The sequence below is a fragment of the Polyodon spathula genome, chromosome 2, assembly GCF_017654505.1.
Source record: "Polyodon spathula isolate WHYD16114869_AA chromosome 2, ASM1765450v1, whole genome shotgun sequence".
NCBI classification, from domain to species: Eukaryota; Metazoa; Chordata; class Actinopteri; order Acipenseriformes; family Polyodontidae; genus Polyodon; species Polyodon spathula.
Window position 1 is genome coordinate 99,365,527 of NC_054535.1, and position 23,842 is coordinate 99,389,368.

At 39.9% G+C, this 23,842-nt stretch overlaps 1 protein-coding gene across 3 annotated transcripts; it reads left to right on the forward strand.

Annotated features, from left to right (window-relative positions):
- The first annotated feature begins 6,848 nt into the window (after positions 1-6,848).
- On the forward strand, positions 6,849-21,374 carry LOC121305038 (metaxin-3-like). Of its 3 annotated transcripts, XR_005948028.1 has the most exons (10): positions 6,849-6,962; positions 8,274-8,343; positions 8,839-8,915; positions 12,740-12,832; positions 13,288-13,470; positions 14,807-14,883; positions 15,159-15,316; positions 17,195-17,283; positions 17,669-18,491; positions 18,621-21,374. XR_005948028.1 is itself a non-coding variant. In XM_041236549.1 (9 exons), the coding sequence occupies exons 1-9, from the start codon at positions 6,882-6,884 to the stop codon at positions 17,771-17,773; spliced, it is 933 nt and encodes a 310-aa protein (XP_041092483.1). In that variant the 5' UTR covers positions 6,849-6,881; the 3' UTR covers positions 17,774-21,374. The 3 variants fall into 3 exon arrangements, 2 of the variants coding, with proteins under 2 accessions (XP_041092483.1, XP_041092495.1); XM_041236549.1 differs by having other exon boundaries at positions 17,669-21,374; XM_041236561.1 differs by lacking the exons at positions 17,195-17,283; positions 18,621-21,374 and having other exon boundaries at positions 6,850-6,962; positions 17,669-17,759.
- Positions 21,375-23,842: the final 2,468 nt, after the last annotated feature.

Genomic DNA, 23,842 nt, shown 5'->3' on the forward strand with positions numbered 1-23,842 from the left:
GCACAGCAACAAGACACAAGGTAGTTATACTGCAACAGCAAGGTCTCTCCCAGGCAGAAATTTCAAGGCAGACAGGGGTTTCCAGATGTGCTGTCCAAGCTCTTTTAAAGAAGCACAAAGAAACGGGCAACGTTGAGGACTGTAGACGCAGTGGTCGGCAAAGGAAACTTACTGCAGCAGATGAAAGACACATCTTGCTTACTTCCCTTCGCAATTGGAAGATGTCCAGCAATGCCATCAGCTCAGAACTAGCAGAAAACAGTGGGACCCTGGTACAACCATCTACTGTCCGGAGAAGTCTGGTCAGAAGTGGCCTTCATGGAATACTTGCGGGCAAAAAGCCATACCTTAATCGACTCAACTACGCATGAAAACACAGGAACTGGGGTGCAGAAAAATGGCAGCAGGTGCTCTGGACTGATGAGTCAAAATTTGAAATATTTGGCTGTAGCAGAAGGCAGTTTGTTCGCCGAAGGGCTGGAGAGCAATACACGAATGAGTGTCTGCAGGCAACAGTGAAGCATGGTGGAGGTTCCTTGAAAGTTTGGGGCTGCATTTCTGCAAATGGAGTTGGGGATTTGGTCAGAATTAATGGCCTCCTCAATGCTGAGAAGTATAGGCAGATACTTTTCCATCATGCAATACCATCAGGGAGGCATCTGATTGGCCCCAAATTTATTCTGCAGTATGACAACAACCCCAAACATACAGCGAAAGTCATTAAGTACTATCTTCAGCGTAAAGAAGAACAAGGAGTCCTGGAAGTGATGGTATGCCCCCCACAGAGCCCTGATCTCCACACCGTCGAGTCTGTCTGGGGTTACATGAAGAGAGAGAAGCAACTGAGGCTGCCTAAATCCACAGAACTGTGGTTAGTTCTTCTAGATGTTTGGGCCAACCTACCTGCCGAGTTCCTTCAAAAACTGTGTGCAGGTGTACCTAGAAGAAGTGATGCTGTTTTCAAGGCAAAGGGTGGTCACAACAAATATTGATTTGATGTAGATTTTTCTTCTGTTCACTCACTTTGCGTTTTGTTAATTGATAAATATAAACTATCAACATGCCTATTTTTGAAAGCATTCTTACTCTACAGCATTTTTTCACACCTGCCTAAAACTTCTGCACAGTACTGTATATTTGGTACCATTTGGTGAATGTTTGTTTTTTGTTCTGCCTCTGTGCTCCACTTGGCAAGAACCGAACTGCGCTCTGCTGAAAAGTAATGGAAGAGAGCCAAACTCATTGCTGCCCTAGACCTCTACCGCTCCCTCCTCCCCTCCTTCTCTTCTACTCTGTCCTCTGCTAAATGCTCCTATTTCTAATCTATTATCCAATCCTCCACTAATAACCCCTGGAAACTATTCTCTACCTTCTCCTTCCTCAACCCTTCTCCCCCTCCTCTATCTCCTCTGATGACTTTGCCACTTTCTTCTCCTCTAAAATTTCTGATATCCACAAACTCTTTAACGCCTCTCCCTCTCGCTCCAACCCCAACACCTCTGTTTCCCCTTCTAACTCACCCTCCTTCTCCTCCTTCTCTCCCCTCACAGACTCTGGCCTCTCCTCCCTCCTCCAGAACCACAAACCCACTACGTGTGTGCTGGACCCCATCCCAACTCACCTCGTTCAAGCTGCTGCTCCTGCTCTACTCCCCTTCATCTCATTCCTTCTTAACACCTATCCCCTCTCTGGCCTCTTTCCCTCTGCCTTGAAACAAGCCTCTATCACCACCCTCCTCAAAAACCTACCCTCGACCCCCTCTCTTAATCTTACTCTCTAAAACTCTCGAGCGGGCAGTACACCACCAGCTCTCTGCTTTCTTGTCTAACCACTCTCTACTCAACCCTCTCCAATCTGGTTTCCGCTCCGCTCACTCCACTTAAACTGCTCTCCTATCTGTCACTAACTCGCTAAACTCTGCCTGTGCTGCCTCTCTCTCCTCTGCTGTAATTCTCTGTGATCTGTCTGCTGCCTTTGACACTGTCGATCACTCTATTCTCCAATTCTCTCTCGCTGACCTGGGACTCTCCAGCCCTGCTCTGGCTTGGTTCTCCTCGAACTTGGCTTGGAGGTTTTCTATTGTACAGTAAAGTGGGGTGAATAGGTTTTTTGTAGTATAACTTTCATAACAATTTTATTTACTCACTATTTGTGTGTCTAGGTATGTCCATACATAGTGTTTATTACATGGTGGTGTATATTACAAGTAATTCAATTTGAAAATAGAATGTTTTAATTAAAAATGAGTGTCCCTATTCACCCCGACTGTAGGGTGAACAGGGACAGAAATTGTATTGCTATCTCTATTCTGCTCCCTTGTGAGGTGATTAGGGACAGTTGAATGTGTTTAAAAAAAGAACATTGACCACTTTAGACAATCTGCAGGCTACTGTAGTGCTCTTTATGCACGGGCATAAATCGATCTTAGTGGCTGTTTGCGGGCACGCTGACTATTGCATAGGTTCTTACAGTGCCTTCTCGCTACACACACACACACACACACACACACACACACACACACACACACACACACACACACACACACACACACACACACACATATCCTTTAAGAGTTTTAGTGGGGTTATTCTTGGCTCACTCTAATAAGGCCAAGTCCCAGGTAGTAATTGTGCGTGCTGCGCTTATTCTTTAAATCATTTACATAAAATACGCAATGCAAATATTTTTTAAATAGCATGTTTACACAGATAACCATGTATAAACTAAAATAAAAAAGTGTAGATAGTGTCTCGCTTTGTTTCAATTTTACAAATTTGTCAACACTACTCCGTTTTAAAGATCGCTCATCTTCAGTACAATTATTCAGAGGAAGTGGATTCGTAACTAAATATACTACTGTGTTTCCCTTGTCTGGTTTTCCAAATAACATTCGGCGAAATTCAGTGCTTACCTGGCGTATTAACACCCTGCCTCTGCTCAAGAATGATTGGACAGCTGTCAGATCTTTCACTTTCCCATTGGCTACTCACTTGCCTTCAATTTTCATGCAGAATACCGTGAACGGCATCTGCTTGCTTATGATTGGATAGATGCGTAAAACTTGGCAGATATTTGACTCTCCTATTGGTTAAACTTACGTACCTGCATCTGAAACGGACACAGTTTATGTTCCACCCAGCTAACTTATGATTGGGCTCCCGCAGAGACAATGCAGATATTCAATTGGTTGATCGTAAGCCAAAAGCCATTAAAAAAAAATGTCGATTACGTACAAGCTGGCAGTACTGTCAATAGAGTGCTGTGGCGCTTTTGTTGGAAAACGTGCTTAAAGCTTTCTTTATTTTCCCACGCTACGACCCGCCAGAAATGAGTTCACAACCCATAATTTAAGAACAGCTGCCGCGGGCTCGATGGCCTGGCTTCGCGGGCACGACTTTGAGGATCACTGTTCTAGAATCTGTTTGCCCATACCAGTTTTTTTTTTTCGAAGTCCATTATCGCAAAACAAAAAATTGTTCTCCCGGTGGTTAAAAAAAAAACGTCGAAAGTTGCACTGTCAGTCAAAACACACATTACCAAATCAGAGCTACGCAGGCGGGACTCAGCGTGAAACTTTATAATAGGTCAGTGTTGCCAGGACCGCGGTTTTCCCGCGGAATTGGGCTATTTTAAAAAGACAGCCGCGGGAAATATTTAGGAGTCGCTGGCTGCTACTTTTTGGGCTACTTTCAAGAGGTCTCGTGTTTTTTTGGGCTAGTTTACTTTATATATATATATATATATATATATATATATATATAACTTTATTAAAATTAATAAACTTTTGCAGCCTACCCGGGGCAGTGCACACAAACAAGGTAAAACTGTGTTTCCCTACAAAATAACATGTTGCGCAAGACCGCAACCACAACTGCGTGGACAGGAGAGACGAACGATTGTGTTAATTGACAGTGAAAAGCAGCCATTTTAAGAAATGGTAGAAATATTCAAACCGCTAAAAAGCAGGAAAAGTAAAGAAGTTTAAGAAAAATAAAGAACCAGAAATGCCACTGGGTAAGTGGACTAAAAGGGTTAAAAGAGTGGATTACCGGTGTACCTGGCGATGACTCAGGAGCAGCGTGCAGGTACTGTAAATGTGAAGTCCGAGCACATCACAGCGATCTGTTAGCTCATTGTAAGACAGAGAAACACACTAGAAACGCTGCTCCATTTTCAAATGCAAGAAGTTTATTTGACACGGAATTTAAGAAAAAAGTTGATACTCTTAATTACTCTCTAATTGTAGACGAAAGCCATCAGTGCAAACAAGCAACTCTGTGTGGTGTTAAGGTACTTCAGCAGAAAACTTGAACGTATCGTGACATCGTTTGCCGGGATTGTTAGCTTCCCAGGTGATTCTCACAGCATTGCAACAACCTTATTCAAATTTTTAAAGCAAAACCAATTGGAAGTGGAAAGATGCATTGGTCTGGCAACAGACGGTTGCAGTACAATGTGTGGGAAAAATAATTCGGTACTAACAAAGTTAATGGAGGTGAATCCAAAAATTGTGTACATTAAGTGTGTTTGTCATTCACTGCAGCTCTGTGCATCTAAAACAATGGACGTACTTCCTCGAAACATTGAGTACATGGTATAACAGACGTACTCGTGGTTTTCCAACAGTACTCAGCGTCAAAATAACTACCGCGATCTCTATGCTGCCATTAATGTTGGTGAAGACCCCCTAAAGATTTTACAGCTTTGTGACACAAGATGGCTCGCAATTAGCCAGTGTGTTGATCGAGTGCTTTCTCAGTACGAAGAGCTGAAGTTGCACTTTCAGCTTACAAAGGACACTAAAAGGAACTACAATGCTGAACTACAGTACCAGATGTATTCAGACCGCCTAAACAGAATGTATCTGTTTTTTCTTTGGCAGTTGTCAGTGAGGTCAAAAGTTTCTTTTTTCAGCCTGAAAAAAGAAACAAGGACCAGGGGTCACAAATGGAAATTAGACAAAGGGGCATTCAGAACAGAAAATAGGAGGCACTTTTTTACACAGAGAATTGTGAGGGTCTGGAACCAACTCCCAAGAAATGTTGTTGAAGCCGACACCCTGGGATCTCAAGAAGCTGCTTGATGAGATTCTGGGATCAATAAGCTACTAACAACCAAACAAGCAAGATGGGCCGAATGGCCTCCTCTCCTTTGTAAACTTTCTTATGTTCTTATTTTCTTAATAAACAAGCTGTTTCAGCCAATCCAGCAAAACTTCTTGCTGATTTAATGACATTTTACCGCAGTTTGATCCAACGAATCATGAAACCTCATGGTTTTCCAACATGGTCATCTGTAATGGATTTTGACATAACTCCTTGCACGAGAAGATTGAAGGTAAGAAGTTAAACATGTTTTTATGTGTTATATTTCAATGCATGGGGCATACTTTCAATTAACTGTTAACTTTTTTCTGTTTATTTAAAAAAAAGGCAAGCTGTTGGCTTTATTTTTGCAATTTGTTAAGGTGCATTTAATTGACGTGGATGATTAATTGATGTGATCATCTAATTAGATTGGTGATATAACTTTAAAAGATTGAACTGTTTTCTTTGGGAAACAGTAGTCGCATTAAAGGAATCACAATGTAATCTGGTTGCTGGTATGAATGTTGCTTGTGCCTTCAGATTCGTTTGATTTTTTTTATTTTTTAATGACGTGTGGGTGAGCTGTGCTGGGGCCTGTCATTTTTATCACATCTATACTAGTTCCATTTACGGGGGGTTGCATTTCTTTCATAGCTGCTGTTTATAAAGATTATAAAAAGCCGTTTACTAACAAGATAAATAATCACAAATACTGAAAAAATAAACACATAGGCATATCAGTCAACTTTACTTCTCTGTGCGAAGTCCTACATCACACCCCAATTTTCCATAATAGACTTGCCTGGTAATAAAGCTAACTTTTCCGCAGTTGTGATAATAAATACTTAACGTACGGTATATCGAATGTGCCATCAAAACACAAGTCGGGTTGTTCAAAGCGAAAAGATCAGAAAGGACAGCTATAAATTTCCCCCAAAAGAAGAAAAAAATGCTAAAGAAAACAAAAAGTGTAAAGCAAATACAAGGTACTGAATCGTGTATTGTAAACCCGGTACCCAGTCAGGCGCCTTTATGTGATTTTTACGATCCAGCTACTTGGCCTGACATTTGTACCAAAGAGCTAAGAGTTGAAATCATGAAACTGACGTTTAATTCCCCCAAAATCACACGATTTGTACTCATTTTTGGAACAAAACTTCAATTAGATTTATTTTAGGTCGTGGATTGTTTTTCGGGGGGGGGGGGGGGGGGGTGGCTACTTCACACTCTTGCACCAGGGCCCAGTGGATCCCATCACCGGCCCTGACTGTCTATTTTCAATAACCATGAGAGAAGTCTTGGTAATGTTTTGGTGATGTATTGTATTTACCATTAAAATATAGGAACATTAAAAAAAAACGTTTATAAACGAAATGAGGCCTATCTTCCTCGTTTGGTTAAAAAAAAATAAACGTGTACTGGCGCCAGAATAAAATGCTTCTTACAGTATTGGTAAACTGCCGCTAGATTCTAGACATAACGCCAAATTTGCCCCCGTTGTTTCTGCTTTTGTTAGTATTCACCCCACTTTACGATATGCATGTGTATTAATATAAAATGTATTGGTTTATCCTTCAGTGCGCTTGTCTTTAAGAAAACGTTTAGAGGAATTTAGCACCAGCTTTACAAATTATCTTAACTGGCAACATTTTGTTTGTGCAGCACTTCTCTGACCCACTCAAACATGCCCGCCGTTTGGTCTGGTACAGGATACTGAAGGGCGGTGAACGGCCAGCAGGGCAGAGGAGGCTTCCCTACTGCAGCTGCAAGTGTTTCCTGTGCAGTGAAGTAAAAATGGCGATTCCCATGGAACTGAGCTGCTGGGGAGGAGACTGGGGTTTGCCTTCTATTCACACTGACTCTCTAATTGTCATGGTAACTGGTTTTACTACAAATACATCGACGTCTTCTAAATTAAAGATCAATTTACATTTCAGAGAAAATATAATCATGAATATTATTAGTTTGTATGTGGCGTCACGGTACGTCTTTGAATACAGTAGCTACGAACTTACTTTAGTATTTGCGATTGGATGCAGCAGTTCAATTTGTAAACATATTTTTGTGCGTTGAAAAACAGGGTAGATATAAGTAACATAAGTTTGTGTTGTGACGTGTTCGGGTTATGTCCCTTTTTTCCCCCAAGGTCATCTTTCTTCTGCCGGTTAGCAAATTAAAACTTGTGGAATCGTAGGTCTATGCTGTATATTAATTCATAAATAAATAAATAGTTTATTATTTTTACAAACCAAAAAAACATAGCTGTCAAACAACTCTAGCCTACATGAAAAATTGCGCAGCGAATTGTTTCATGATGCTGCATTTTCTTTCAAGAGAAAATCTGTACGTTTTACTATTCAAATAACATTACTAGGTAGCAGTTGCTGCAATGTATTCTGAAAACACAAAAATATTAGGAAATGTTCATTTCTACTGCTGTAGTGTAAGTTAGATACTTCTTGCCGAGGTATCCAGTAGGTAATGTAACTTTTCTGTGATGCTCCTGGTCAGACCAGCGAAGAGAGTGGACTGGTCCTTACATCATCATGTTACTTTATTCTTTTCTTTCTGACGAAGTAATACCAAGTTTATTTCTACTATGGAATAGTGCTACTCCATTTACTGCTTGATATTAGTATTTATATGCAGTAGTTAAATACTGTACACCAGTTCCCATTCAGTATTGTACTGTAAGTAGTTCTTAAGAAGGATGAAGTTGGATAATGCTATTTGGTATTTCTTTGCACTCTTAATTTGATACTTAAGTTCTTTGTGACAGCAGTACCAAGGTACTACAAACATCCATAGCAACTAAGAAGTAGTTCATTGGTACATTAGGGGAAGTTTTTGCGTAGCAACTACCACAAGACTCTGTTCAGGGCTGAACTTTCTGACCTCTATCACAGTTGTGTGGATACCTATTTCTGTACAGGTCTAGACACTCTTAACAACACATGTATAGCAAATGTTTATACACTTGAAATCAGCAGTCAAAACTGATCTTCTTGTCTTTTTGCTCTTGTTAGTCATGTCTTGTTGAAGATGCAAGGTAGCCCCAGTTCTTCATAACGTGAGCCCCTTATTCTGACTTGGCTGTTTGTGTGCTATTTGATTTTTTGTGTAACACTGCTATTCAGTCAGCATTTCTAGTGATGCTTGATGTAATCTTTTCATTATTTTTTCTAGGCATATGCCAAATTTTCTGGGGCTGAGCTGAAAATCCAGACTATTGATTGGACGTGGAAGACATTAAGAGGTACCAGTAATTTTACAGTTCTGTGAGAAATATTGACAGCTTCCTCGATTGTTTGTATGCACTTGATGCAGGCTGTAGAAAGTGAATTACTGTACACTAAGTTTTGTCAGAATCACCAGCTTCAAGCTTAACAACCAGTATAATTAGTGATTACTCTTGAATGAATGTCAAAGCTTCATTTCTACCTCAAGCTGGCTGTGGCCAATAAAAACATGTTTCAGTGCGTTTTCTAAATTTCGACAATCTCAGAAGTTCTTGTCCTGCGTCAAAAGGTTACTGGGGGATTGTGGGATAGCATTGTGTTCACTGAGTCTGGATGAGCAATGGATGCCGCACAGCACCCGTTCACTGTGTCTGGATGTCACAGTCAACCCACTCTGTTAAAATCATTTTAATTTCTTCGTTCTAAGACATGCCGCCACAATTACAGTACAGCATAAAACAGAACAAGAAAGCAATCCTAGAAACTAATATTTTCTCACTGTCTGTTTTCAGGGACTGTACCAGCATTGAACTTGGAAGATGCCGTCGTGACCAAACCTGTACACATTGTGAACTATTTAAGGAAACAGGTTTGTACTCTAAACTCCTGTGTTAAAAATTCAGACCCTAGTATTTTAGAATTGCAGAATTGAGGGGTAGCAATTCTCTATTTTATGACATTTGTTTGAGCCAGAATCATGTCTGTATGAAGTAGATTATACAGAACCTAGGAGTTATACTGCTGTGCTGTTTCCTATCTTCCCAGATCCCTTGAAATTCCTTCCCTTTGGTGGCCCATGGGCATCAACACTGAACAAGTAACGCACCACGGGCAACTTCATACTTTGCTCTACCTATCAGCCTTAAGAAACATGTATTTGTGGCAAGCATAATATAGGAGACGAGTGCTCTCCCTCAGCCTAAGGAGACATTTATGTGCATAAAATAAAATATAGGACCTACTTCTCAGACAGTGGTGATTCTAGAGTATTGCACACAGAGTATTGCACACAGGTGGGCACTCCATAACTTAATTATGGAGGGGCCCTTTAGGGGTTCTACAGTGTTTTCACGTACAATAAAATGTCACACAAAAGCAACTCTGATTAAAAATAAGAAATTTGCAATGACATAATCTGAAGCAAAACTCAATTTAAATGAAGTGGGGAAAAAAAAAACACACACACAACTGTGTACCTTCCTGCAACTTGGCGAATTCTTAAGTGCCTTGAACCCCCTATCACTGTAGTGTTAACCTGGACCAGTGGTGTAGCCAGGATTTTGTTTTGGGGGGGGGGGGGGGGGGGGGATTTTGTTTTGGGGGGGGGGGTGGGGGGGGGGGGGGGGGGGGGGGGGGATAAAGGGGGGGGGGGGGGGGGGGGGGGGGGGGGGGGGGGGGGGGGGGGGGGGGGGGGGGGGGGGGGGGGGGGGGGTATAAAGATATAAAGATTTTTTGATGATGGTTAATAACACTGGTATAGTGTAAAATAAATATATAACTACCATTAAAAAATACTGACATTAAATGCTGGGTGACTACAGAAGCACAAGAAATATGCTGTCAAGACATAATTAATTATTTAAAATGGTCATCAAACATATTTTTCTCTTAATAAACCACAAATGCAGTATATTGTGAGCAAGAACAGAACGGACCCCAAATGCATCTATATGCATCATGCCATATGCTAACTTACTTGAATAAAACTAGCGGTAAATAAAAAAAAATTTCGACACAGGAGAGGGTATTACAAAAAACCTTCCTTGTTTCACAAACCCTATTGCCATTCTAGACTCCCAGTCCCTTACCTAAATTAACACTAATTTCAGAAGAGTGTTTTGAGTTACAAACTCGTCTCGGACACCTTTACTCAACAAACAAAAATTGAAATAACCTGCCAGCCCTCTGGATCAGAACAGCCACACTTAAATGTTTGTTTGGAAAAACCAAGTAAAGAAATGATTGCATTTAATCTACCAAACCAAAAATGAGCATAATGAACTGCTATTGCCAATAGCGTTGCTAAGTCTCACAAGAAAAAAACAAAAACAATCCAGTCCATTTCAGAGGGAGGGAGTGGGGGTGTTTATACAAATTCTTTTTTTTTTTTTAATGTTTTAGTAGTTCTAGTTGTGTTCGTAGTTGAACTGGTGAGGATAGGATGATTCTAAAATTCTAATGACGTACATATATACATTGACACCAGTCGATCACGCGACCCGCTTTCAAAAGATTAAAGCGACGTTAAAAAAAAAAACGTATTAAATGGACTTGGCAACTGTGTTTGCTAAACTTTTTCTGCAATGTATTTGTAACTATACTAGGCTGTTTCACAGTGCCTGCGGCTTAGTAAGAAAGTGTGCAAAACAAAGCCTACCTACAGAACGAGATACGTTTCTATTTATCATTATTATTTTTTAAAGCTTTTTCTGCTTAAATATTATAAGGTATTTGTGGTTTAAACAAACATGGTAAGTTCCTGACAGGGTTTGTAGAAAACAAATTACTTTTATAACAAATGTGATTTTGATACAGAGGGTTCACTTCCACTCACCTTCCCACCAAACACATTGTTTCAAAACTTGTCACTCAAACTGCTTGCAATGTGAGGTAGGTGGGGGGGTGATGCTGTTAAGGGCTGTGCGCTTGTGATATATCTCTGGTCGAGAAAAACAAAAAAAGTTAATTAGCTGACCACTAAAACGCAGCGGGAGGGCTGGCTTCATAATATATATTTTACTGTTAGGGATTAACAGTGTCTATGCGCGCTAATGAAATGCTAGGATTTTAAGGTTAGGACATTATTTATTTGCAATAGTGATCTGGGTCGGGACCCCTGAGTTACAAGATCAGGAGCACAGTGTTTGTTTATAAGATCAGGAGAACAGTGTTTGTTTATAAGATCAGGAGCACAGTGTACAGTTATAAGATCAGAGCAGTGTGCAGTTATAAGATCAGAGCAGTGTGCAGGTCTAAGATCAGGAGCACAGTGTGCAGTTTGAAGATCAGGAGCACAGTGTGCAGTTTGAAGATCAGGAGCACAGTGTGCAGTTAGAAGATCAGGAGCACAGTGTGCAGTTAGAAGATCAGGAGCACAGTGTGCAGTTTGAAGATCAGGAGCACAGTGTGCAGTTTGAAGATCAGGAGCACAGTGTGCAGTTTGAAGATCAGGAGCACAGTGTGCAGTTAGAAGATCAGGAGCACAGTGTGCAGTTATAAGATCAGGAGCACAGTGTGCAGGTATAAGATCAGGAGCACAGTGTGCAGTTATAAGATCAGAGCAGTGTGCAGTTCTAAGATCAGGAGCACAGTGTGCAGTTCTAAGATCAGGAGCACAGTGTGCAGTTCTAAGATCAGGAGCACAGTGTGCAGTTCTAAGATCAGGAGCACAGTGTGCAGTTCTAAGATCAGGAGCACGGTGTGCAGTTATAAGATCAGGAGCACAGTGTGCAGTTCTAAGATCAGGAGCACAGTGTGCAGTTCTAAGATCAGGAGCACGGTGTGCAGTTAGAAGATCAGGAGCACGGTGTGCAGTTCTAAGATCAGGAGCACGGTGTGCAGTTCTAAGATCAGGAGCACGGTGTGCAGTTAGAAGATCAGGAGCACGGTGTGCAGTTAGAAGATCAGGAGCACGGTGTGCAGTTAGAAGATCAGGAGCACGGTGTGCAGTTAGAAGATCAGGAGCACGGTGTGCAGTTAGAAGATCAGGAGCACGGTGTGCAGTTACAAGATCAGGAGCACGGCGGGCAGTTAGAAGATCAGGAGCACAGTGTGCAGTTATAAGATCAGCGCAGTGTGCAGTTGTAAGATCAGGAGCACAGTGTGCAGTTGTAAGATCAGGAGCACAGTGTGCAGTTGTAAGATCAGGAGCACAGTGTGCAGTTGTAAGATCAGGAGCACAGTGTGCAGTTGTAAGATCAGTGCAGTGTGCAGTTATAAGATCAAGAGCACAGTGTGCAGTTATAAGATCAAGAGCACAGTGTGCAGTTATAAGATCAGGAGCACAGTGTGCAGTTATAAGATCAGGAGCACAGTGTTTGTTTATAAGCTCATGCCCTGTAATTGAGGTGAGGCTTGTCTAAAGCCTAGTCATGATGTTAACTCCATTTCAAACTGCTGGAGCACTGCCTGTGTGGGAGAATGGGCATCCAGCTACTGTAATCTTAATGTTTTTCAATGTAAAATATATGAAAGGATTGCTCAGATCACCCTGCAGGAGCTGTGTCTCTCCAGTATGGGAAAACAAAGGAACGCCATAGCACAGGATTAAAGAACGATTCTGGCTTGTTAAAGTGGATGTTTTCTTAACAAGGTTTACAGCATGCAAATTTAAGAAAATGCCTGGCAGTCAACATAATGTCGTTGACAGGTTTGGGGAAAGACACGACTCACTGAAATGTTCTTGTTTTACAGAAATACAACGTTGATTACGACTTAACAGCTAAACAGGGAGCCGACACTCTGGCCTATATTGCACTACTGGAGGAGAAGCTGCACCCAGCCCTGGTAAACATCAATACAAAAGGCACAAAAAGGAGGACGGTTTTATAGAACGAAATCCAGAACCCGAGGAGTTATGATATTTCCTTGCATGTGTAATTCCCCAGATTGTTATGTACTGTAAAATAATAACAAAGCCAGGTATTTTACAGGATACACTGCTAATAGATATCTTATAAAGAGCGTGTTTAACAAACACTTTTTAATTCAGTTTTAAAGAACTCATCATTTACAGTATGAAAAAGGAGTCATGTAACCACTAATCGCAATGTATCTCTTGCTCTGGGCCTAAACTAAACCAAACTAAAGCCTCCTGGATTGTATAAAGCAGCGTTACCAGCACACAGCGGGGAAAGAGTTCTAGGCCAGACTGCAGTGCTTTGAATGGGAAATGTGAGTGCCCCAATATAATGTGTTGGATATGTGCTAGCTTTGCTGAGTTGTGACTGCCTTCCTTCCAGCTGCACACTTTCTGGGTTGATGCTGAAAACTACTCCAATGTAACCAGACCATGGTTTGCTTCCAGAACCCCGTTTCCATTGAACTTTTACCTGCCGTGTAGGCAATCCAGTGCAGCACTAAACCGGATTCTTCTAACCAAAGGGGAACCTCCATTGCACAGCATCACTGAAGTCGAGACTAAGGTAACACCTGCCTGGATCAAAGTCTTGATTCAAACTGCAGGAGCCAACAGACAGGTAGCACAGGTTGACACGTCAGTGTTTATTAATGGCAGGTCATTAACTGTATGACCTGCCAGTGTATGTCTTTATTAACCACATTATTCACTGGTGAAAAATGACAGTCAAATCCTTTTTGTAATTCTAATGCCTCTGATTGCTATATTTTGTTATCACACAGAGACTGGCTTGTTTAATGTTCATTGTTATATTTGGAATTTATATACAAAGTTTCTGTCTGCTTGGTATTGCAAATCTTTGCGAACAGAGCAGACAGTCAAACAATCTGCACACAAGATGTGAACCTGACAAAGATATGTATTAATGACCAGTGTGAGAAATGAAAATTATAAATAGTTACTTAAGTCTACAAAAACTGAAGACTTTCAAAGTAATGCATTGCTGTATAATCTTGACATAATGGATTGTTTTACAAAATGCAGGGTAGTGTATGCGAGCCTCTGGGATTAGGTGAAATTCTGATGCCCTGTCATCTTGTGGTTTATGACAGCCCAGTCTGAATGCCTGATGTAATCACTGCCTGTCCAGCCATTCATTTATATTATACATCATTGATCAAGTCAGATGTCTTAGAGAGATTGATGGAGTCTGTGTAGATCACAACTATCCACGTTTATAAACATACTATAGTGGGGTCTATATTTCAAAGGGTATGGTTTCTTCACACAGTGTCAGCAATCACAGGCTGATTATCTGGGTGATGCAGCATGTGCTGGTGTGGGTTTTCAAGTCTTTTCACTGTCTTTGTGCACATTATACCCGTCGCTAGTTTGGTTTGTTTTTCACCAAAGGGGGGAATCGCGCACAGAGAAAATGTTGGCTCTTGTTGCTTGTTCTCCCAGCAGGCATTGCTGCCAGATGTCACCTTCTAGCTAGTTCTTAAAATGGTACTTGCTATAAAGCTGAGAGGATGAAAAAGATATCAGTTCACATTCTTGAAAGAAACTGGGACCTAACCTAGTGAATAAAACTGGAGACGCATGTTGAGAAAATATAAAACACTGTTCTAAGAAAAAACTCAACTTGTTAGTGTTCCTATTTCTCCCTTAGGTAAGCATGATATATTTAAATATGTAAGTCATATATTTAAAAATATAGGTCATGGATTCTTTGTGGCTTTGTGGAAGTGACTGCTCTTTGTGGCATTAATGCATTATGGGTGATTTGTGTTTAAAGGAACGTGTCAGTCAGATTTTCCAAACCCATTAGGTACCAAACCTAACCAACGCATTTGTTTTTGGGGGGTTTGTTTGTTAAATTTGACTTTTTGTATCATTAGATTTACAGTGATGCCAAGGAGTGCCTAAATCTTCTATCGCACAGACTGGGGACATCACAGTACTTCTTTGGGAACAAGTGAGTACTCTTAGCATTCCTGGCTTTCAAATCATCACTCCTCAAAAGCAATAAATTACTGTATATGATTCCTGTGGAGGGTGAACACTTTGTAGTGTCAAATAAACCTGGCAGCATGCTAGCCATGTTACATTAAACCCTTAATAACTCACAGAAAATCTAAATATTCTCAGCCCCCTGAGCTCTCATGTTAGTTATATCTCAGTCTGTTCGTTAGCCCTGCTGTGTAACTCAATTCAGTTACTTTATTTAAACACTGTTTACCATATGTTTAGGCCTACCAGCCTGGATGCCTTTGTGTTTGGATTTCTTGCACCACTGCATAAAGCACATCTGCCCAGTGGGCAGCTTCAGCAGCACCTCAAACAGCTCCCCAGCCTGGCTCACTTCTGTGACAATATTATCAGCACTTACTTCGTACTGAACGACTCGGGTAAGAAAATGCATAAGTAAGGCTGTGTTTTACAGTTATCACAGATTTCATGAGTTCCATGAAAATGTACCCAATGCCATGTAATCTGTAGTTCCTTGTGAAAATTTCCATTTGTAAAACAGTAGTGTAAATATCCATATTTTTATATTACCTAAAAGTAAGTATAGCTAATGTTTTAATGCCTTATTGAAGCACGTGCACGTTACACTGCATTAGGAACCTGGCAGCCATTTTAGTTTGCTTCTGATAAATGATTGAACACACCTCATAGAGCTGCACGATTTCTTTAAAATCTTTTCAAAGACTGGAAATATTTCTGCTAAAGATAGCTGTACAGTAATAACTTGAGAATTATCAATTTTGAATGTGGCAATGCGGTTTTTCTGCTTTAATAAATATTAGGTTTAATCATGAAGCATCTTGAAATACAATTTCTCCGCCATGAAATGCTGTGAAATAAACAGTGTTTGCTGTGATAAAAATACAGCCCTATCCATACTGTATGTTTGCAGTCTGTTTGCCACAGACTGCTGTAATGGGACCTTGTTACATTTTGATTTATTGCCGCCAATTATGTACTCTTGTACCATATCACACATACAATGTATTTTGTATCATTTACAACCCACCCGATGAGAAGGGTTAGAAACTCCAAAAGTACCTTCACAATTAAATTAAACAGCCCCCTGTTAAATAGATGGATCATAATACCAACTCCTAATTGTACAGACTCAATTGATTTAGTCAGTCAGTTCATTGCATATTTAGCACAGGCTCGATTGCTGTCATTCCCGGCACCTGGTAATTTCAGTAGTACAGTACGGCTGAATGAGGGGAGTGCAGGGCTAGAGTGAGCTTCTAATGCCTTGAGTAAAACACCGTGTTCTGTATACAGATAACTAGACATGTTGACTAAATACCATTCACAGATATGTGTCTTATTCAGTAATACATTTAGCTCCCAGAAAGCATAGGTGCTCCTAATAACGAGGCAAAAGCACTTTCTAGAAAAAGTATTTTTTTTGTGTCCATTGGGGCATGCATGAGGATAATGATCCAAAGCCAAATATGACCAGATTTAGTTTTTCTAAAATTGTCAAGAAACCCCCAGCAGACTGGCTTACTGTTATCATTATCACAACGGGATTGCTTTTTAAGTGCCCCCTCTGGTTACAGTGGGCATGTCTCATTTGGATTCTTCATCATTAGATGAAGAGGACTATTTCTGCTGGTTTGTAGTCGCTTGGATGCACTCAGTAATACAGAGTCTGCAGGCAGAGTGAAGGAAGCCTAGCTCTTTCTGCGCTTCTAGCTGACTTCACAATAGTTACAGGGTGGCTGGTAGATAAACATCTGGAAAAAAGGTCATGAATAATTGGCTGCTTTCAGGGTCGATGCTTTGAATTAAAGGGTTACAAAGTACAGGATTTGTTTCTTATACACAACTTAAGAAAATGAGTAACAATGTTCAAAAATCGAGCCATTAAAGTAGGTAAACAATAATTACAATGTTTTTTTTTCTTTTGAACTTGTAATCGGTATTTAGGGATATGCATAGATCAGGCACTGGGATAAAAGAGCAAAGTGACCGTGGGCAGAACTACAAATTACTCTGTTTTATGTTTTGTACAATGACCACATTTGTCCAACGAAGCACCACTTTGATGCTCAAGCATGTGGACTGCACCATTAGTAGATAAGCTTACTGTGCTGCTGCAGAAAGGGTCACTATAAGTAGAACCCAGTTGCTTTGTGTTTTTGCTAACCTGCCTGAAGTTTGTGTGTCATTCGAGTTGCTTTTGATGCCTCCTATTGTAAGCTGTTTTCTTGGCCGTAGCCCGCTTCGTTCTTTCATCTTTTTTCTGTCTTGGCTTGCAGGCTTGTCTCCCACTGGCCAGGACACAGTAGATGCAAATCTGCAGAAACTGACACAGCTTGTAAATAAGGAGTCCAACTTGATAGAAAAGGTCAAATTCAGCTTTGCTTGTGCTTTCTGACTGCTGTTTTATCTTCCTGTCATATTGAACTTTTTCTTCATAATTTGTGCTATAGTGGTGTGATGCTAACATTTGCCAAAAAAGTAGCCTGTACTTATTTTCATGATTTATTAATAAGCTATTTCAGTTCATTGATTGGCAGTACATTAATTGTTTTACTTACTACTAACAAGAGATTTGATATAAACATTTCCCTTTAGTTAAATATCCATTTGGAACACTTAATCTGAAGTGTTAATGTATTGTGTTGTATTAAATACTGATGACATCTGAGTCTTCAACAGTTTTCATCCAGTTTTCTATTCACTTTTATTAACATGCCATATTAATGAATTCCTTCATTATTTTTGCACAGATGGATGACAATCTCTTCATCAGCCCTCAGCACAGACCAAGACGGTTGACTAATTTGAAAGCCTCCCATGTAGCCGAGGAAAGCATCTCCTCAACACCTGCCTGACTGTGAACAGCTCTGCCTTTGCTTCAGGATTCGGAGGATAGAATATCAATGCAGCCTCGGACCTGAGGAAGCATGATTGTAGATCCCAACACCCTGATCTCAGCAGAGAGGGCTCGCCCTGAACTCGATCCTACTGGGGGAAGCCTGGCAGCTCAAAACAAACAGCAGTCTAAATCAAACTAGTTTTTCAGATATCTCTGTACAGCATGCTTCAAAGATCAACTTAATATAACATAAAAGCAGATGTGTAGCTTTGTTTTACTGGTCTGGATCAGAGATAGTTAAAGAGTTTGATCCAGAGGCTGACTCTATACACTGCGTGTAGGAACATTTTTGTAGTTTCACAGATGTTTTAAAATCTGTTACTTTAATCAAAGCTTCAATTATTTTCATAGCATAACTATTTAAAATGAATGTATGGAGCCAAGTGATATGTTTCTGGGATCCACACATTTCCCACACATTTTTGTTGTTTAAAAAGTTTTTGTCCTGTCTTATTTTGTTCTCCTTGCAGCCCAATTTCTAGCCTCAACACACACGGGTTCAGGAACCTCTCTCCTCAGTTAGCTTGATCCTGAGTCTGCAGTTTTCCACACCGGCGCCCGGTACATTGGGTGGGTCTGTCCATTTTCAGCCATCATGGATGTTTTTCAAGACGGCCGATGGACCATTTTGCACACGTTCAGGTTGGCTGATGGACCATTTTGCACATGTTCAGGTTGGCTGATGGACCATTTTGCACGCAGCACATTTCTGGCACGATGGAATGTGTAGCTCATTAGTTTTATTCTGTGTCATTGAAGGCGTTCTGTATGAAGGAGTCAGGAAGCTGTTTGTTGCTTTTCAGGTAACTTGAAAGAAAGATTTGATTATGCTACACAAATCGGGATAAGGAAGTGCCTTGGATGTTTCCATGGATATTCTGCCGTCATTGTCAGAAAGTGAAGACTTTATTATTTAATTAAGCAACTCTGGGGAGTATCTTGCACTGGAATTCACCCTCCTGTCACTAATGTTTCAACCACAATATGGAATCCACAAAGTGATGCTGATTTCTAAAATCTACTTTTTTGTTTAACAAACTGGAGAGGTATACGGAACCCTCGAACTGAAGTATTAGGCACTGCTAGGCTCATAAAGGTTTGTAAGAACTGGATTATTCAAGCAAAATGTGTTAAGTGTTCAACAAATTCAAATTAAAACTGTATGATTCTCAACTCCACAAAATATATTTACATCAAACTACTATAGGGCAAAGTTATCTATTTAGTTTGGAGGGGGGAGGGGGTACCAGTATATTTTTTTTACCCTACAGAATTATTTTAGCATTAGTTGAATTAACTAATTTACCTCAGAACTAGAATGTACTGCAAATGAATGAATAGATCACACTATTCTTTTAATTTAGGAGTAGGGCTGTTTGAATTTCAAGTAATAGTCATTATTAATACATCATCTTTACTACAGATTGGAATGTAAAGCATACTGTATGTACATTGGCTGTATGATTTGATCTACATTAGATACAGAAAAACGCTTGACCTTACTCTGAATGGAACTGTTATTGTTAGATCAATTGATCATTTTAGATTACATATCTATATATTAGTAACCCATCCATTGTTGCATGTTTAAACACTGTATCTTCTTAGAATTACTTTTTCATTTTCACTAATGTTTGGTTAGCTTATGAAAATATGTGGCCCTGAAAAGTAAAAACATATTTCTGGTGCTGAAGTCATGAACACTGATTGTGCAAAGCAGCTTCATATTCATAATCATGAACGCTGATTGTGCAAAGCAACTTCATATTCATAATCATGAACGCTGTTTGTACAAAGCAGCTCCATATTCATAATCATGAACGCTGATTGTGCAAAGCAGCTTCATATTCATAATCATGAACGCTGTTTGTACAAAGCAGCTCCATATTTATAATCATGAACGCTGATTGTGCAAAGCAACTTCATATTCATAATCATGAACACTGATTGTACAAAGCAACTTCATATTTATAATCATGAACGCTGATTGTGCAAAGCAACTTCATAATCATGAACACTGAGTGTACAAAGCAACTTCATATTTATAATCATGAATGCTGATTGTGCAAAGCAACTTCATATTTATAATCATGAACGCTGATTGTGCAAAGCAACTTCATATTCATAATCATGAACACTGAGTGTACAAAGCAGCTCCATATTCATAATCATGAACGCTGATTGTGCAAAGCAGCTCCTTATTCATAATCGTGAACAGTGATTGTGCATATTGAACTCTGCTATGAAGCCCTATGTTTTAATTAAGAGATTAGAAATGTTACATTTAGTGTTGAGTTATCTTGAGAGCAGTCTACTAATCCTTGTACTTTTTTTGAGTGTCTATAGCATTGGCAATAGCAGTCTATGGGATTAGCCAATAGACTGACAACCAAGCTGTGTGCCACAAAGTCTACTTGCCTGGTATTTTGTCTACTCTTTGGAGAGCATTAAACTTCTCTTAAAAATGCTACACGTTGCCCATTACTGTAGAATGATCTTTGTACTGTATGTGTGTGTATATTTAGGATGACCGTACCAAGCGGAGTCATTTAAAATATTTTATTCCCTACTGTTGCTTAAGGTGTTATGCAGACTTTTTGACATTCCCCTGTGCCTAAGGAAATGATAACAGATGGTTTACTCAAAAGCTTAGCAAAGTATAGTTGAGGTATTTACAGTAGCTATCCTCGTCCTTAAACTAGCACATGCACTGAAACAAATGCTCAATTTGAGTTCTCCTTTTTTTGACATTATTCTGTTCTCTGCCTTGTCTTCCCCAATCTTAACCCTCTGTTTCATGCTAATGTTGAAGCATTCAAGAATAATTTAAGAAATAGTTTAGATTAAACAAAGTCCCAGTCGTCGTGCACTCTTTCCTTCTGAAGGGAGATATGTATGTAGTGGTACATCTTATTACTACTAGCCAGAAATATAGTATGATTATGTAATGAATGTGCTTCTTGCTGCCTTATGAATGATCACGGTGTGATTTAGCCATTGAGCAGTTTGTGTTCTTCAGCAATTCATGCATTTCATATCCTGTGGTTGCATGTACAAATTTTGTTTTAGTTACGTGTGTGTGTGTGTGTGTGTGTGTTGGTTCCTCACTCAATAATAGTAATAATACTAATAATCTCGTACTTGAATAATAATAATAGTAAATCGTTATTATTGGGTTTGAACGATTATTGTTTTCCTTTGTTAGCAGTTATGTCTGTGTTAATAGAGAGGTTTTGGGATTGTACATATTTGAGGTCTGAACCCTTTTACAGGAAGTGCATTGTGGTTTGCTGAAAGGCTAGTCTCCGATACATCAGGTGTTTTTTAGCCAGGTTCTGAGCACGTGCTTCTGTTCCTCTTGCTGTTTTTCTAAATGTGTTGGGGAGGAATTGTGTCCTGTATGTAGTAAAACGTGTTTCAGTCTATGGAATGCGTTGAATTCTGTCAATAAAGAGCAAGACAAGGTGAAGAAGAACTTCTGCTCTTAAAATGTTTAATGCTTTACTTAACAAACAAATAACTTCCTATGCACTTTGTGTGTGACTGACTAACCTGTAAGAAATAACAATAAAAAAAAAAACATACAAAATTAATTGTCAACTGCTTTGAATTCTGTTTATTGAGTGTGTTTTAGATAGATATGTGATCATTATTGGTTCATTAAAACTATTCACAATATTGATTATTGTCTTTAGAATACTGTTATATTGAATAGCATTAGGCTCTCGAAGCTCTTTTTTTTTAAAATTCAGAATCGTCATGTGCACAAAAGGATAAAAAGCACTCAATATAGTTACCAAACAAGGAAATCGGACATTTAATTACATTTAATTTAGAGTCTAGGCTTTTTAAAAATTATTATTAGTTTTAAATTGGTGTTTTTTTTTTTTCTTTTCGGAATTAGAATATAATTTCACCCATGTGTGTCTTGTATAAATGTCTAGAATATTCTTTAAAATCTGTTGAATACTGTGCAAGTCAAAAAAAAACAAAAAAAAAGCTTGTTGGCCGAATCAGATTTTACTTGATTCATTAAAACCCCTCAGCACTGCCTCATTACAGCATGACCAAGTGTCGGTAAGGGAGATGGGGGAAGGGGGAGCAGCTGTGGACCTAGCTAAAGAGCAGGTGAGGGGTTAAAAGGCAGGTAAAGGTGTGTTTTACTATTTAATTCCATCAGTCAATTAACTGCCTAACAATCTAAATCAGACGTTTCACGGTATTCCTACTTGTGTTAGAATTAACCACTGTCTTTCCTCCACCACTGCAACACACACCCTCCGCTAGTGAGAGAGAGCACTGCCACCTCTGCAACACACACCCTCCGCTTGTGAGAGAGCACTGCCTCCCCTCCTCCACCTCTGCAACACACACCCTCCGCTTGTGAGAGCACTGCCTCCCCTCCTCCACCTCTGCAACACACACCCTCCGCTTGTGAGAGCACTGCCTCCCCTCCTCCACCTCTGCAACACACACCCTCTGCTTGTGAGAGCACTGCCTCCCCTCCTCCACCTCTGCAACACACACCCTCCGCTTGTGAGAGCACTGCCTCCCCTCCTCCACCTCTGCAACACACACCCTCTGCTTGTGAGAGCACTGCCTCCCCTCCTCCACCTCTGCAACACACACCCTCCGCTTGTGAGAGCACTGCCTCCCCTCCTCCACCTCTGCAACACACACCCTCCGCTTGCGAGAGAGAACTGCCGTAACACCTTAGAAATGTCTGGCAGACAGAGAGCAAAAACAAGCCCTTAGGCAATTAAAAAGGATCATTTTCATTATTCAATGTCTTACGTGAGTATTTGTCAGGCTTGCTACCAAAAATTCCTTCTGAAAGGAAGTGTTGGAATATGGTATGCATGGTGAATTAAAAGCAGCAACAACAATTTTTAATCACACAGATCACACATAACAGGATATTAAACAGCTAAGGAATTCAGAATGAGGAATATGTTTATTATGTCTACAACTTGCATTTTGCCAAATGTTTCTTGCATGGGAAGTTCATTCCATGGTCTCTAAGAGAAAAACAGCTTTATATTTCTTTATGAAAAGCATCTCAGAGCTGAGACCCTCCTGTGATGAAAGATGATTATAAAAACAGGTTGCTGCTGTTCAAATGAGATACCAGGTTCAATACCATTCCTGAAGGAGTCAAAAAGTAGGAATATGTCAACTTGAAAGAGAACGACAGCTTCAGAAAATAAAATATTTCATCTTTGTGAAACAATATGCAAGAAGTCATTAGCTATTTTTACAATTTTCTGTTACGCTTGTGATAACAAAAACAAAGCAGAGTTGACAAAATGACAACCTGTGGTGCAGCACTGTGAAGCTTGTAAACCCATGTCATAAAAAAGGACAGGATCAAGTGGATTTGTTCAGGAACAGTAGCAGTATAATCCTTTATAAGGACTATTAACTCATTAAAACTCACTACAAAGTAACTGCCACAGTGGCTAAAGATAAGGAACTGCACATCACATATTCAGGCAACTGGATTGTATTTATGACACGAACAAGGGCTGCATCCACCAAATATAAGAAAGCAGGGTATACATTTTCCTGCAAGCAGGATCTCATTTTGGTTGCGTGCATTTCGAAAGACCTGAGGCAGAATGAATGCTGAGTTTCAGCAGCAGTTTAACAACCACCTTTGATGAAGTTCACATTTTTTTTGTTGGTCTGCAGAGAATGTTCAGACTTGTAATGAGAGCCTTCATTAGCTTCGCGTGAGTACTAATAATAATAGGCACATTTACCTCGAATCTGGTGGATCACACCCTTGCCTTCGAACAGCATGATAAATAAGCATGTCATTTTTATCAAAAACTGGTTGTATCAACACATTATCTATTTTCCTCTTTGTTCAAATGTAACTCCCTATTGCTTCCACACACTCATTAAAATATGTCAACCTTGTTTGGTGCTGTAGCATATTAACATTGTTTATGAGAGGTAATACAGTTTTTCCCAATTGTTTACACACTAAAATTGGAACTTGAAATGCAATCACCGAAACCTG

Excerpts from the sequence above, each read along its gene's own strand:
- LOC121305038 (XM_041236549.1), top strand. The coding sequence starts at position 6,882 with ATGGCGATTCCCATGGAACTGAGCTGCTGGGGAGGAGACTGGGGTTTG. Across the intron at positions 6,963-8,273 it reads CTGACTCTCTAATTGTCATG|GCATATGCCAAATTTTCTGG; the intron begins GTAACTGGTTTT and ends TATTTTTTCTAG. Across the intron at positions 13,471-14,806 it reads TCACTGAAGTCGAGACTAAG|ATTTACAGTGATGCCAAGGA; the intron begins GTAACACCTGCC and ends TTGTATCATTAG.